Below are 15,912 nucleotides of genomic sequence, written 5' to 3'. Positions count from 1 at the left end.
AGATGGGTCCTCTGACAAAGCAAGTACAAATATACACATTGCATTCACATTATTATTAATAGAAAAGTTAATTACAATATATACAATTGCATCATTTCATACAAAAAGAACTTTTAAGCATTTTTGAGAATGTTTGAGTAGCTCCTGCAAACAGAGCTGCTCCAGCATTAGCTCATCCATAACCCATCCAGGTTATAATATTATTTCTTGCCAATTAGCTGGCTTCCACATATGGCATTATCTTGCAACAGAAAACAGTGGTACATCATCATGGTACTTAAGTTTAGATTAGTGGTTGAATTCAAAGAGGACATACCAACTGCTGGTGCATCATATTCATCCCCAAGTAAAATTTCAGGAGCAGAATATGCAAGAGATCCACAGCTTGTGGTGAGCTTCTTTCCAGGCTGAAATTTGTTGCTGAAGCCAAAATCAGTCAATTTCACAAGTCCTTGTTTTTCAAAGAAGACCACATTCTCTGGTTTTAAGTCTCTATGAACTACATGCAGTTTATGGCAGTAGGATATAGCATGAACTATTTGAGCAAAATATTTTTTTGCTAGATCCTCATTCAGACCTTCTTCATGTTTCATGATGTAATCAAACATATCTCCTCCATCACCTAGCTCTAAGATAAGATAAAGCTTAGTCTGGGTGTCAATCACTTCATACAGCCGTACTATATTGGGATGCTGCACTAGTTTCATGCATCTAACTTCTTGAAAGAGATGTCCAGTGGCTAGAGTGTCCAGTTTGGTCTTGTCAATTACCTTTACTGCTACTTTTTCACCTGTAAAGACATGCCGAGCAAGTTTGACCACAGCAAAATGGCCTCTGCCCAAAGTCTTATCCAAGTCATACAATCCTGCAATTTTTCCATCATATCCTCGTTTGAAGCCTGCCATTCTGTTTCAGAAGATGAAATAATATTTAAGCTCTTTGGAAACGTGATTTTTTCATATAAGAGTATCTGATGCAAATAAATAGTCCATTGTCACTGCCAAGCATACCTAAAAATAAAGAGACAAGATTATGTATTTGTATAAAAATAAACACAATTATTATCCTAAAGTTACATTGGCACATTACTACAGATTACTTACTAAATTCTAGAGTGGTTTTTGCAAAGGGTTTGATAAGCCATGCTGTGGTAACCAACAGATTTCTGAAGTCACGTTATCAGTATGGTTGAAGAAAGTGAATTTCAACAGTGCAATAATGAAAATTTCTCTGAAACTCAGTGGCCTTCATGTTCTTGAGTTAGAAACTTTGCCAGCAACACTTGAAATCAGTGTTATAAGGGCTGTTAGAATTGGCAAAGCTGAAATCTGTAACTTTCTCAGCTACATTAGAAATCAGCTGGGCTGCACAGAACATTGACAAGAGGAACATGCTTGGTTTATCTTATTTTTGGCATATTCTGTCATGTTGCAGCATGAAACAGCTCTAATACAAAGTTCTGATGGCATGACTTTTGACTTTTACCTTCTCCCTTTTGGCAGCTTCCTGTTTAACAAAGCTCAGACTGACGTACAAGACTTAATTTTGTTACTCTAATTAGTTTGAGCATTACCAATCAATACTGTAATTACAACAAATGAACAAAGCTTTACAGGCTGAAATGAAACATTTGGGTTGGATGTACTCTTAGTGCTAAATAAAATGTCTTGTTAAATATTTTGACTGGAGTTATAAAAACTGGTGATAAAAAGTTTGCATGTAGGCTGCATATGTTCAGCAGTCCTGGGAATGAGTCAGGAGAAGGGGAAGAAGAGTGGGAAGGAAGGGGAGAGAACTCAAGAGTTCAGCTTATTTGTGCTGAACTCCTGCTTACCAGTTAATTTGGCATTTAAGCAAATAAGATCCAACTTATAAAACGTTCATATTCAAACCTGGTTTTGAAGGTCTTATGTCCCATTGCCTTTTTTTCCCCACACACAAAACCTCCCAGAAAACTTTTCCTGCATCTTTAACTCAGATTGTTTAAATAAAAATCTGTAGCTATCAAAAAGCTAATCATTTCTCCCACTTTGAGTGCAAAGTAGCTAGAAATATGAAAATTAGATGTCTTATTGCCAACTCAATAAAATACAGAAAAAATAGCTCTTTAGAATATATTTTCAGTTTCAAAACTGAACTTCAGAAAGAAAATCTTTGAAAAGGAAGCTGGCAAACAAACAGCCCCTTACATTAGTTTCTCAAGTTGAAAACGTAAGCACCAGAATAAAAACTCTCCCTGCTACACCAGCTATTTCATAGGCAGTGAAGCTAATGAACCTGGTTTCATATGGATTCCATTACAAGGCTGGGGGTCCTGTGAGGATTCTCTGACATTTAACAAGCTCACCTTACTGCTTCTCTCAGCTGGAGCCATGGTATAACCTCTTCTCTATCCAGCTGTCTACTTCCACAAAGTCCATGGGAATTCAGTTTGAGACCTCCACCCCTGCAAAATTTGAATTAAATCAATCAGCTTCTGAAAGCTCATAACTTCGACAAGGAACAAGGTACGTGTAACAATCATATAAACATTGGGGTTTGGGATTTTGTTTTTCTTTAAAGATAATAATCAAGCTTTAAAAAATTTCATTGGGTTTTGTGTTACTGTACCCTTTCATTCTGCTACTAAGCACTATGCTTCAGATGCTCTTCCAAAAACTACTCCACTTCACTACAAGATGCCATAGTATCAAAATTGGGGTCAGCATATCTGCTTCCCAACACATCCCACACTGCTCATCTTACAAAGTTTCCCCTACCGCTCCCAATTAACCACATAATACCATCCCATCCTTATTCCAGAAAGTACAAAACTAGATTAGAGCATGCTACATTAAACCAAACGCCCATGTTAAACACTCTCCTACCTGGTAAGTAACCATTAGAGGATGCATAGGCAAGAACATACTACAATGGCAAATGTAACGATTAATAATGAAACTCTCCTTATCTTTAAGAGATTCAAAAACTTCTTTACATCAGAGAGCAGTGGCTTTGTGTTTAATAATGCTTGATGGATTCCACCCCACCCCTCCCTGTGAAACTGGGCAGGTGCTTTATTAAAGCATGTGAATTTTTAGTATCAAAAACATCCTGCAACAAGGAGTTTAATAGCTTAACTATGTGCTGTGAGAAGAACCACTTCCTCTTGTTTTTAATCTTCTGCTAATTTGTGTATCTTCTCATTCCCCGTCTGTTCCAAAACAAGAACTATCATACTCTATTTACCTTGCCTCAAGCAACTCACAGTTTTAGCTTCCTCCCTTCCTAGCTTCAGTTCAATCTTGTTCAAGTCCTAGTCTGTCATTCCTTTTACAGAGGTTATTCCACAGACTTTAGCATCCTTCTCACCTTTCTCTACACATTGTCTGGTTTGTTCTATACCACCTTCTTAGGCCAATTTGGAGTTTTTTTGACTACTACTGAGCACTGACATAATGTTTTCATGTAATGCTTTATTATAGTTGTGTAATGTTCCATCATATTGACCCAACCCCCAAAATGCAGGCTAATGAAAAATAGTCCATATACACACATAAACCACCCAACCTTAACCTGTATGAAACAACAGGGGAGCTATTAATCAGCTGTGCCCCATGTGGTTGTGCAACTCCAGTCTCTAAAAGGATTGCAAGCATTAAACAAACAAACAAAAAAACCAACCAAACACACTTTATAGAACTGCTGTCTCCACAGCACCCTAATCAGACTCTTCACTGCTTCTAGATTAAAGAAATAAAAAGAAAGAAGAGCACACAAGCTTAAAGACAACTTTTTTTAACTGCCACTAGGATATCACCCCTCCTTACAAATCTGTTTTACCCATAATGCATCCTATAGTCAATACCTTATGCTAAACTACCTAAGAGTTTTAGAATCCTTAAATTATAAAAAAAACAAATGTAGAAGTTGTGTCAAAAAACCCAAACAGACAGCCATTCCCTATGCAATTGAAGTTACCAATAACACAAACTCCAGTGCTCAAGTTTTTATGGACCATTTCTTTCTTGAATGTTAAGTCAAACCTCAAGATTTACATCTCTATTCACACAAAACTCATCACATCCTACAAATCTGGCCCAGATCATGAAACACCTTTACTCTCTGAGGAGGAGACATGGTTTTACAAGAGATTTTCTGCTAAGTCTTGGATTCAAAAACAACACCTGCACACAAGATGGAGTTTTCTTCGTGCATGGCAAAACCAAAGTTTTGTTACTGGAACAAGTAAGGAAGACTGAGGTAAAAAAGCCTCAGTCAATTTTGACTTAGCTTTTCTTTCTTAAATTCAAGAAGGTTCCATCCCTGGCAGAGCAAAAGGGAGAGGGCAAACCCAGCCAGATGTAACAGCATGTAACTTGTCTGAATTTAAGTAACTACAACACTCAGCAGAAAGGAAAGATTTATACATAATTATTTTGTTCACTTGGCACATTCTCAACCATCTTTGTACAAACTCAACAAGTGATTTATCTCTAAATGACAGAATACACATAAACATCAACCTGTCAACAAAATTCCAGCAAAAATCAGTTATGCTTAAGCCATGGAGAAATACATCAGACAGTAATCAATAGGCTAAAAGCTTACAGAAATGGAAGATAAACTATGCTTACTAATGTTGCAGCCTCATTAGCTGAAATAAAATTAATGCAGATTCATTAACAATTTAACATAAAGTCTCCACAATAACAGACCAACTAACTTTTCATTCTGTGGTTTTAAAATAAATCTTCAGACACAAGGACCTCAGATGTACACACAGTTTGAAGTGAACATACCAAAGTTAAGAATTTTTCAGTAGTAGCAAATGGATGCGAAACTGTCATAGTGCATATAGATACAAACCTTGATGACAATTTAAATATGCTACCTAAAGGATCACAGTTGCTATACCAATGCTTTTCAGAGAAGTAGTTTCTTTTTCTCAGTCTCTCTCTAGAGTAAGAAAGCAGAATTTTGAAAGCACTTAAGGATCAACTAAGAGTGCAGTTTTACAAGGTACCAGCTTTCGAGCTGAAGCCTCTTTGTGACCCTTTCTTTGCAGCTGTCTCCTTAGTTACATCAGTAAAACTTTTAGGGCTAACTATAAATGGAATCACCCAAAACTTCCAGATTTAACACATCTACTGCCATCACGCTCCAAAACATGGTTAGTTCTAATGACAGATCATTTCAGCCATCCATTTACAATATGACCTCTTGAGCATTTTTACCAAATGAAGGAGCTGCAAACTGCAGCATCTGACAATCAAAATTTCAACCAGCCATACTTTGCCAGCAAGCCAAACAACAGCCTGAGGAAAAACATTTAAGAGACAGTTATATCACAGAAAATATTTACCTGTCTTTCTTTTAATTCACTTTATCTCAAGTCCTTTATAAGTTCATTTTTCAGCATTACAGAGTTTGGGGTTTCATGTTGGTGAGCTTACTAACCATTAGCAGCATTTAATCCATGTGGCTAATTATGGTTTTAAAAATGCAGTTTTCCCTAACTATACCAGAATTCAGCTACGCCCCCGATACTCATTTTATGCAATGTAGACATTTACCAGTAAATAGATTCAGAACAGATCCTTCCTTCCACAGAAGCTCATATATCCTATCCCACAAAATACTGCAAACAGCCTCTGTAATGGAGATCTGCAGAAGCCGTTTTGTACTATCACATGTATCCTATTAAGAGGCTTAACAACAGTACTGTGATTCAACCATCTAATAGATCTGTTTAGAAAAACAGCATGTTTCAGAGACACTAGTTTTTCTTTAAGCAATTCATCCTGTCCACAAAGTTTCATTAGATTACACATGACATGTAAGACCAGCCTAATTCATCTTACCTTAATGTGTGTATCAGCTTCTTACTTTAGAAAATGAAGATTCAAGGTCCCATTTCAACAAAATGTTTTAATACTGTCAACGCAAAAACTTCCCTGCATTATCAAGCTAACAGACATAAAAGCTGAAGCAATCTACACTGGGACTCTTCTGTCCACAGACAGCTAACCATTCCTGTCTCCCTTCACAATAAATGGAGATTCAGTCAACACAGATAAGAGTCTATGATAAAACAAATTGCACGCTAAAGCAGATAGCTAAATAGAGCAAATGAATCATTTCTTAAAAGCACACATTTTCATTTTCTGTAACAGGAGTTTAGGATGACCAGTTCAGTGGATGTACACATTATACACATCCACAAAATGGACTAAATAAGTTTCACCCTGTTTCTTCTTTTGCTTTCTTTTGTATCAGATGAATAACAGTATCATACCAATTTTTTATTTACTACATAATTATACATTAAGACTTATGTTGCTATTCTTCCTAGAAACAGCAAACCAAAATTTGACATAAACTGATCACAGAGATCCAGAAGCAATGTTTTTACTCTGAAAGCAATTTGTACAAATCATTAGCACCTGAGAGCAAACCAAAGGAAATATCAACTCAGTATACAAACTGTGCAAGTATAATTTTTCATTTTTTCCCCAATATTTCCTATCAATTTGTCCTGGTTTCGGCTGGGATAGAGTTAATTTTCTTCCTAGTAGCTGGTATAGTGCTGTTTTGGATTTTAGTATGAGAATAATGTTGATAACATGCTGATGTTTTGGCTGTTGCTAAGCGGTGTTTGCACTAGTCAAGGACTTTTCAGCTTCCCATGCTCTGCCAGGTGCACAAGAAAATGGGAGGGGGCACAGCCAGGACAGCTGACCCCAACTGTCCAAAGGGCTATTCCATACCATATGACGTCATGCCCGGTATATAAACTGGGGGGAGTTGGCCAGGGGGTAGCGGTTGCTGCTCGGGGACTGGCTGGGCATCAGTTGGCGGGTGGTGAGTGGTTGTATCACTTTTTTTTCCTCCCTTGGGTTTTGTTCCTCTCTCGTTGTTTTCCTTCTCATTACAATTCATTATTATTATTACTATCATTTTGTTCCAATTATTAAACTGTTTTTATCTCAACCCATGAGTTTTCTTACTTTTGCTCTTCCAATTCTCCCTGGAAGTGAGTGAGCAGCTGCGTGGTGTTTAGTTGCCGGCTGGGGCTAAACCACAACACAATTTTTATCTGCTATCCTACTGTAAGATAGCTTCACAGACTAACCCATGAGCCTTTAAAAAAAACAGTCTATCTTTGTTACTATATGAGCCACTACTTATGTGTTACACCTTCACCAGTGTGTCAATCTGCCTTCTCTGAGAGGGCTTTTGATCACCTTTCCTTTTATATAAGGGAGAGCCAACACACTAGAAACCGGTACAAAGTGTTGCAAGAGTGAAGTGTGAAGAACATACACACTTAATGCATACCACATGCTCTGAAAACTAGTCACGACTCAATTCCTCCAGAGTGTTTGAAACTTAAGCCTCATACTGCCCAATATTCCCTGAATATTCAAGACACAATATGGGAGTTAAGACCCCAAGAACCTCTATTCCCCTTCTGTTTCCACACACAGGTGTCACAGTCCAGCAAAGCCCCTTCTCCCCTACCTTCCTGTGACCTAAGCTTTCACAACTACCATTCAAAGGTACTCAAAGGAAACGACAGCAATTTATACCTGCCCTACAGCCAAACACTTTGGAGATGCAGCATTCTTGGGGGGCGGGGGAACACGACACACAGGGGCAGCGGTGTTATAACTCAGCCCTTATATACACAACGCTATCTAATGCTTTATTTTCCAGTTTGCATGACTGCACGACAGCATACATGCATATCTTCACTGATGACAAACCCCATAAGTTCTCCTGCTCCTGGCAAGTTCCACAATAAAACACTACAGTAAGTTTTTCAAGGTGTACATGCACTTCTTTTATTTTCATATTTGGCTTCACTGTCATCTCCCACAGCGTCAGCATCCACTTTATACTGCATTACTAAAATGTCAAGATGTATCAGCAAATCTCTCTACCATACAGCATGGCTACACCTAAAATGACAAAGAGTTACCAAGTAGTTCTATGTTCCAAACATAAAAAGAGGAATTAATCTGCACAATTTAATGGTATTCCCTAATTTTAAATAGTCTTCAGAATTTTGCTCTGAAAAAGATATAAGAGCTGCCAATTGCTGATGAAGTTTTGTCATTAAACATTTGGGAAGCCCGTAGTGAAATGTTAGTGTTTCATTATTTTAGAATGTATTACAGGCATCAGAGCTACTGATGCCTAGCCTTAACTCTTCTTAGAATCCAGAAATAAAAACAAAATGCTAACAAGAATGCTTCAACTCTAAGGTCCATTATTCAGCGAACAGCCAGCAGCAGAAATATTTGGCAGGCCAATAAACTTAATAAAACATTGCTCCTGGACCTATAAACAAAAGGTTATGGAAGGGGGAGAGCATTATAGATTTGAGAAGAAATAAGAGTTACTAACACTATTTTGTAACAGCAAATTACGAGAGCCTGCATGACCTGGGATCTAAGAGCAAGACTTTGAGGCAGCTCCGATGTAGGAGAAAAATTAAACTTAAAAAATATGATACACGATTCAGGATATTGTCAATTAAAGAATACATTCATTTCTTAGACAAGAAATTCCAAAACTTTTAGACCTATAGATTGCTGTCTCCTGTCTTCTTGAAGATTAGAACAGTCACATCAAGCATGGAAAGCTTAAGCTTTCCTCTTTCACACAGGTTTGCAGAATGCTAACCTGTAAGTGGTTTGCAGAACACTAGTAAAGAACAAACTAGAATTTCAGAACTGTGTTGTAGAAACCCCACTATATAGTTGACATCTTCGTGAGAATCATCTTCAATACAAACAAGTGAAAAAAGCCACTGGATCTGAATTGGTCCTTCAAGGCCCCCTACTTTAAAAGTCAAGAATGTGTATTTCCTTTTTCTTTCACAAGTAGGTGAATGAGGAAAAAAATACCGACAACACTGAAGCAGATATCTATTGCAGAGCAATAGCAAGCTAGCAGTAACAGCAAGATTATGATTACAGACTAGACACCAAAGCTATTGAGAAGACAGATGGGCTAAGGGTGATCAAGCTATGATCCATTGACAAACCCATGATTAGTCGTCACTGGCATTGGTTCCAACTGCCTCTGGTTGTGAAGCATGTTAAAAGCCCAAGATACTTCCATAACCACACTGATAATCGCTGTAGTTCACAAGGCACTTTCCATTTCTAAGAGGAGGTATTACACAAGACAAATGCAATCTGCCCTATGGATTTGAGAAGTCAGCAGTAGCTTTATACTGTTTACAGTCCTCACACCAGCCACAGCTCCAAAAGCAATTAATTTCATGTTGTCTCTGTTTTCCTCTTGTGCCTACTCTCAAAGTCCAGTATGTAGCTAAACAAATAAAAGAGTAATACAGACAGACACTACCACCCTATTCACATATCAGATGCTTCAGCAATACACCACTTAAGATCTAAAGCTGCTCTTAAAGTATTATTGCAGAGGAAGAGAAGAATACCAGACCTTCCCAAATGGCCACGTCCCCTAAATTATCTTCTGCAAATAGTATGTGATAACATCTCTTAAAAAGGACTTGCTCCAAATTTTATTATATCTGCTAGTACTTTCTTTTTGTATCTGTAAATCAGTTATAAAACTTTGTTCAGACCCTGTGATGTCATGATATATAAAAAAGTTAGTTTCAATCGAAATGATCATGTTTTGCAGTTCCCCCTGAAAGAAAAATTTCTCCTCAGTTACAGGAAATTAACATGGGTACCTTAGTTACAGACATCATAAACCTAACCAATCAAGATCTGGCATCAAAGAAGTCTGAAGATCACAGAAACCAACAAGCTTTTCAGTCAAACATCTTATAAGCAACAGAGAACTCATGGTAGTTGGACTCCCTAGCCCAACATTATACTCTTCCAAGCTTGGTAAGCAATATCCAAGTAGCTTCTTGAAGGCTTTAATATTCTAAATCTCATAATATTTTCATCTTTTTTCTTTTCCCCAAAATAACTAGGAACATGAAACTGATGAAGAAATACTTTGCATATCAGACAGAAGTCACATTATTGTGATTCATGATGGTATCACTATCTTTTAGACAGGACACTACGTCTTTATTTCCAGAAAACTTACCGCAGGAACTTTGCAGAAAACAGACAACTCAGACTTCTAGTCCACCAATCTGGACTCTTTTAGAGGAATCGCCTCATCTACTCCATGTTCATGAATTCTCAGAATTGTTTCACCTTTTCCAAATGTCTATTTATTAACATCACCACATAATTTTATCATGCCAGCCAGTGTAGCCAAGATAACAGGAGCTCTAAACATTCCACCATTAATCAATGAACACTTCAGTGTGGCTTAACATTTTAGTAAGTTACCACTGTTGTAACCCCTAACATCATCTTTGTTGTGTAAATTCAGAATCACAAACATGATTTTTATTCTCTATCAAGGGAGGTGAAAGCATCAAACACTAGCTCAAATATGAGTATTCAGATGCAAATATGTGCATGTATTGTTAGTACTTATTACAAGCAATCATAATTTCTATTAAATTTCTTAAGAATTATTTCTGAGCTCAAATTTCAGATAGCTTAATTTGTTCAGCAATCTCTCTGATAAGTCAATTCAATACTTAAGTTTTATGTTAAGCTGCCTCTGAGATACTGACATTTTCCATCTAGGATACAAACTACTTAAACCTTAAGACATAGCACCTACCCCAACCTACAGTTACTCATTTTCAATACCTTATCCTCATTTATATCATCCTATATTAGTTAGGAACTGGCAGATACCTGAAATTCACCATGCTTCAACATGAACTAAAATTATAAAAGTCTAGGCTATCTTCTTATCTCTCAAGTAAAGTTGGTTTAAGTCCAGTCAGTAACTAGATAGGACGCTGCTGCAGAAAACACAGAATGATATATGAAGAAAAAAGTAAAAATCAGCCTGTCAAATTTAGTGCAACATTCACGCCCCAACACTGTTGTAGAAGATCACTGTACAACTGAGAGATTCAGCTTTATCAGAAAGCGAACATGCTCTGTTTTATATTTCACAAGTGTAAAAACTACACAGCACTTTTTCCTCACTAAGTCCTTAACATTGGTGACTTAACTTATGTGTACTAGAACTCTGCCAGGGTAAATTATCCTAGAATTGTAAGTGAATATACAGTTTTTCAAATCCTCTTAAGCTCTTACATAATACTGTTATGTGTATTAAAACAACAGCTACTTTACATTATTACAGAAGCCGGAGCATTCCAGTTAAGTGCTTGAAAGTAGTGTGACAACAAAGATGCACAGACCCTTGTAGGTTACTCAAGTTAAGAGTTTATGCAATTTAATATCAGTACATTCATCAAACTGCAGTTCAGTCCTATATACAAAAGGCAGTGTCCCTGATCTGAACCATATTTCATTGGTTTCTTATTTTAAGACATAATTAGAAAACACTATTAAGTAGGAATGGACAGAAGTTCATCAAGGAGTTTTACAGCTACAGCATTTCAGTGGAATTTTGAAAGCAGACAAAATCCAAGAAAAGAAGTACATTTTTTCATGACACACACACATTCTGAGGAAAAAAAGCTAGCTGCACCAGGATACTGTGCCCTTGAAAGCAAGGCAGGCAACAAAGTGAGACAAAGGCGCTAGTTTGGCATTACAGTTGCGACTGGGATACACTGAAGGTGTAGACTGCAAAAGAATTACTCAGAGATGATACTGAAGGCAAGGAGTTAGAGGCCTTAGAAGAGACCAGGTTGGTCAGAACAGCGCACAAGGAAGATGACTACTGCAAGTACAAGAATATCTGCAGTAGCATCTTAACATGCATACTCTTAACATGCTATTTGTTTAAAATAATCAGAAAGCAGCCTATGTATCTACAGTGCAACCACCCACACCACACGGGAATATTAGTTCTCATAGCAAGATGATTCAAGGAACATCAGTAACCTGTGCAGAAATTTCAGTATCCAAAACTTCTGTACTTTTTTGCTTCTCAATTGTGTAAAAAGAAAAAAAAAAAACACAGTTCATCACTAAGTCCACTTAAGATGTCATCTTCCCTTTTCCCTGTTTCTGTTGGAAGCCTCAGGTGTGGATCACAAAGATTCCCTTAAAAGAGCCAGATGAATGTGCTGTCTTAGATGATAACCTGCCTGCCAGACACTACTCCAGCATTCAGGTTAGCTTCTCTTCCCAATCACTTGACAAATCATGCCATCATTCTACCACTTTTCTGGTCATTTAGAATATTCAGGAAAAATGCGAGACAAGACCAGACTTTCTCCTCCCTAGATTTAGATGTTAAGACCTCAAATCTGGGGTTTTTTCAGGCACTAGAAGTAAAAGGGGCAGATATTAGTCTATTTAAGTTAATATTTCAACATGTTCCACAAGGTAAAATTTGATTGCATTATGTAGCAATGACTGTTAGTTCTTGTAAGTTTGTTTCAGATTCCTTCTTTCTAAGGATCAGTAATAGTACAAAAATAACTACCAGCCAAATTCCCACTTTCTGTGACACAGCTATCAAAAAACCCCCACCATTCATTAACCCAGTTCCTAATGGTGCATGCCTTGCAAGAACTGCTTAATTCTAACATAATAAACATTTGCTTGTAAACACTTTTATATAGATTTCATTTTGATGAGATTCATTAAACTGGTCCTTCCCCAGAGCCTGAAGATCTAAATATATCCATAATAAACAACTCCAAAAAGCAGCCTATATGACTAAGTAGTGACTGCACTACAGAGGGCAGGCGTAAGCAGATTTGCATGCAATTCATTCATGCTAGATGGCTGTAAGTCATACAATACACTTCAGCTGCTCCAGGAACTGCAATGGTACCATTGAGGAAACCACTTCTTTGCATATTTACTCTTAACAAGCTCTTGAAAGCAAGATGATCAGTAAGAAACTCTCTATGCATAAGCAAAAACCCAAAGCTTTTCATATGCCCATATCCCACGTAAAGCTTTCTCCTTCACAGGTGTTCTAGCATCCCTTACCAATAAAAATATCCCATCTGAAAATAGGTCACATTTGTCACCAACCAAACTCTGGCCAATATAGGCTTTTTCCCTAGTGGATACTCTCCAAAACTTTATTCAGTCTACTTATAAAAAAAAAAACCAACACTCCAAAACCAACCACGCATCTGTCTTTCAGCTATTACCAAGACTGTACATCAACCACAAACGTCTTTAAAAGTCATCTTCCATAAATTTAACTAGTGGAGTACCATCTGGGTGCCAAAACCCACCCAGCAAAAAGCACAAAGACCTCTCTCCAGGACTTATCTACTTATCCAACCGATTTCTATAGTCATCTGAAGGCAGTAAATTCAATGCAATAAGCGTATTGGCAGACGCAATACACGTTATTGACAAAGAACAAGGGATACTTGTGCTTTCAGCCTCTGTCAGGGGCATGCTCCAGCTCTGCGAAGAGAAAAGACGCCAGCTTGCATTCTGAGCAAACCTGTTGGCTATGCACCTGGTTCCGGGGGGTAAGATGCACCGTCATTCCCCTCCCAAAACGCGCCCGTGACCGGACCGACTCTAACCGGAGGGCTTTCGCCTCGCTTGTTGAGCTTTCTTCCAAGCGACAGCAAATACGAGGCGGAGCTGGCGAGGGCAGCAGGGCGGCGGAGGGGCAACCTCGCCGCCACTTTTCCCGCGGTGACCCCGCGGTGCGCGTACGCTGCTCCAGGGCGGAGGGCGAAGGCACGCACCCGGGCGGACACGCACGGGCACAGACACGCGCGGGGTCAGATGTCAGTCCCGCGGCGGGGAGCCGGTCACACGCACGCCTCGCCACACGCGCTGCTGCCGCCTCCGCTTGCTCCCCACAGCACGGACACTGCCTCGGAGGGGGAGAGGGCTCGCGTGGGGCACGCCGGGCTCTGCCGCCCCAGGAGGCTCCCGCCGGGAGCCCGCCGTCCCCGCAGCAACACCCGCTTGTCCCCTCCCCCCAAATCCCTCTCCTCAAGCCCCAGGCGGCACCGACACACCGACCTTCGGCGGCCGGGAAACGTCCCCCCATCGCCTCCTCCTGGGCCGAGGCCGCCATTGGGCCGGCCGGGAGGAGCTCGGCGGGCGAGGCCGGCTCCGGGAGAAACGGAAAGGCGAAGGGAGGGGAGGAAGGGAACCCACCACACCCCACCGGGCCGGCCCCGTCCTCACCGGCCCAGCCCAAGCTGAACCCGGCCCAACCCCACCGGCAACTTACTGCCTGCAGCAGCGGCGTCTCCTCGGGCCGCCGCGCCCCGCGCCGCCCCCTGCATGGGCAGCAACCGCCGCGACTGCCCTCGGGAGCGGCAGCGGGGACGGGGAGCGCGGCGGGAAGGAAGGGAAAGGGTCGAAGACCCCAGCGGAGAACCTCGGCTGGGCCGCGGGGGCTCGGGGGCGGCGGCTGCGGCGACTGCTGCCCCGCGCCTGGCTGGCTGGCTGGCTGGCTGGCTGGCTGGCTGGCTGGCTAGCTGGCTGGCGCTCCGCCGGGCCCTGCCGCTGCGGCGGCTCCGAGACGCAACTGACAACAACGGCCGCGGCGGCTCGCGGAGAGCCGGGGGGGCGGGGGCGAGGCGGGGCAACGGACACCCGCGCGAGTCCGCGAGCCGGGCGCCGCTGCGCCTGCGCGGCGGGGAGGCCGCGCCATTGCCGTCACGGCGGGCCAATGGGGGAAGGGAGAGAGGGTTCGACGGCGGGGGGCGGGGCGGGGCGGGGCAGCGGGTGGGGAGGGGAAGGGAAGGGGAAGGGGAGAGGCCGCCTGAGGGGAGGGCAGGAGCGGGCAGCTCAGGGGGCGGGGGTGGGGCGGTGGCACTCCGGGGCAGGGCTTGCTCCCGTGCCTGCCCGCCCGCCCTGGGCTCCGGCTTCCTAAAGGTCCCGGGCAATTCGCCCTGGAAATGGCAAAAATCAGAGGGGAGGGGAGGGCGAACCGTTGAAGGTCTGAGGAGAGGGCGAAGCCCGCGGGACCGCCGCCCGGCTGGCGGCCGCTCTGCTACGAGTTCGCCGCCCCTCACCCTCTGGAGGGGATGCTGGACTGGAGGGCTAATTAAGGTGCTGAAATGGCCACGCCTGTGATCCCTGGCTGATCCGATCGCAAGTGAAGAGGGTAGAAATTAATAGGGTGTTGATGAGAGTATAAAGATGGTGCCTCTTGTGTCCTGGGCAGCTCGCCGAGGTAGCGATGCTGTGTGGGCTTCAAGGCACGCTGCCATTGGATTCCCCTGTGGTGAGGAGGACAGGATCAAGATAGATGGTGGATGTCGGCTGGAAGTAGGGGTAGTGAAAGGAAAGGATGACATTGAGGCTAGTAGGAGAAAATAGGCCAGGGAAGGAGCCTGGCAGGTGCTTCAGAGGGAAGCGGCTGTACATGTAATGAAGGGGAGGGAAAAACCTTGAACGATTGTGCTACAGAAGCGTTCGGGCTCCTACGTGCTAAGGGATATGAGCAAAGCGGTTGCTCAGAGCATCAGAAATAATGCAAGACTTTCCTCCGAAGATCAAGGAAAGAAAATCTTTGAATAGCCAGCAAAAGGAAAGACTTAAAAGTGGCACTTTGCAAAGTGCTTTTTTTTTTTTTCAAATAGAAATGGCCAGTCAAGATATATGGAGAGAATACAAAACCTCATTATAGTGAAGCCCAATTTTAAGAAAATGTTTGATAAATGCTTTTTGGTTTTCCCCATGCTTTGACAAAATGTAGATGTCATTCCTTTGTGAATAGCTTATATTACACTGTACAGCAGGGGCTATTGAATTAGCCTGGAATTTCTTAGGTTGAAACCAATCATTTGTGAATAAACTAAACTAGAAAATACAGTTCAGGAAATGACTAAACTGAAATAGTGTGATCATATGTAATAAAAAGGACCTCATGATTTCATATTTTAAGGTTTCAAAAGAGAAATAGAAAAAGAATACATCAAGATTTCAG

The 15,912-nt window shown here is 41.3% G+C and overlaps 1 protein-coding gene across 4 annotated transcripts in view; it reads right to left on the bottom strand.

The window, feature by feature from the left end:
* The window catches only part of SNRK (SNF related kinase), a 47,089-nt gene extending 32,563 nt beyond the window's left edge, over positions 1–14,526 (bottom strand). The window contains exons 1-3 of one of the 4 annotated variants that reach the window (XM_072853900.1): positions 14,206–14,526; positions 2,348–2,446; positions 317–1,010 (exon numbers count right to left, since the gene is read on the bottom strand). In XM_072853900.1, the coding sequence (XP_072710001.1) occupies positions 317–905 (589 nt within the window). In that variant the 5' untranslated portion in view covers positions 906–1,010; positions 2,348–2,446; positions 14,206–14,526. The remainder of the gene's footprint in view (positions 1–316; positions 1,011–2,347; positions 2,447–14,205) is intronic. The other 3 variants (XM_072853901.1, XM_072853903.1, XM_072853902.1) reach the window with 3 other exon arrangements.
* Between the last annotated feature and the right edge of the window lie 1,386 nt (positions 14,527–15,912).

The sequence above is a fragment of the Ciconia boyciana genome, chromosome 2 (assembly GCF_034638445.1).
Source record: "Ciconia boyciana chromosome 2, ASM3463844v1, whole genome shotgun sequence".
NCBI lineage: Eukaryota > Metazoa > Chordata > Aves > Ciconiiformes > Ciconiidae > Ciconia > Ciconia boyciana.
This window is presented reverse-complemented; position numbering and strand designations above follow the sequence as displayed.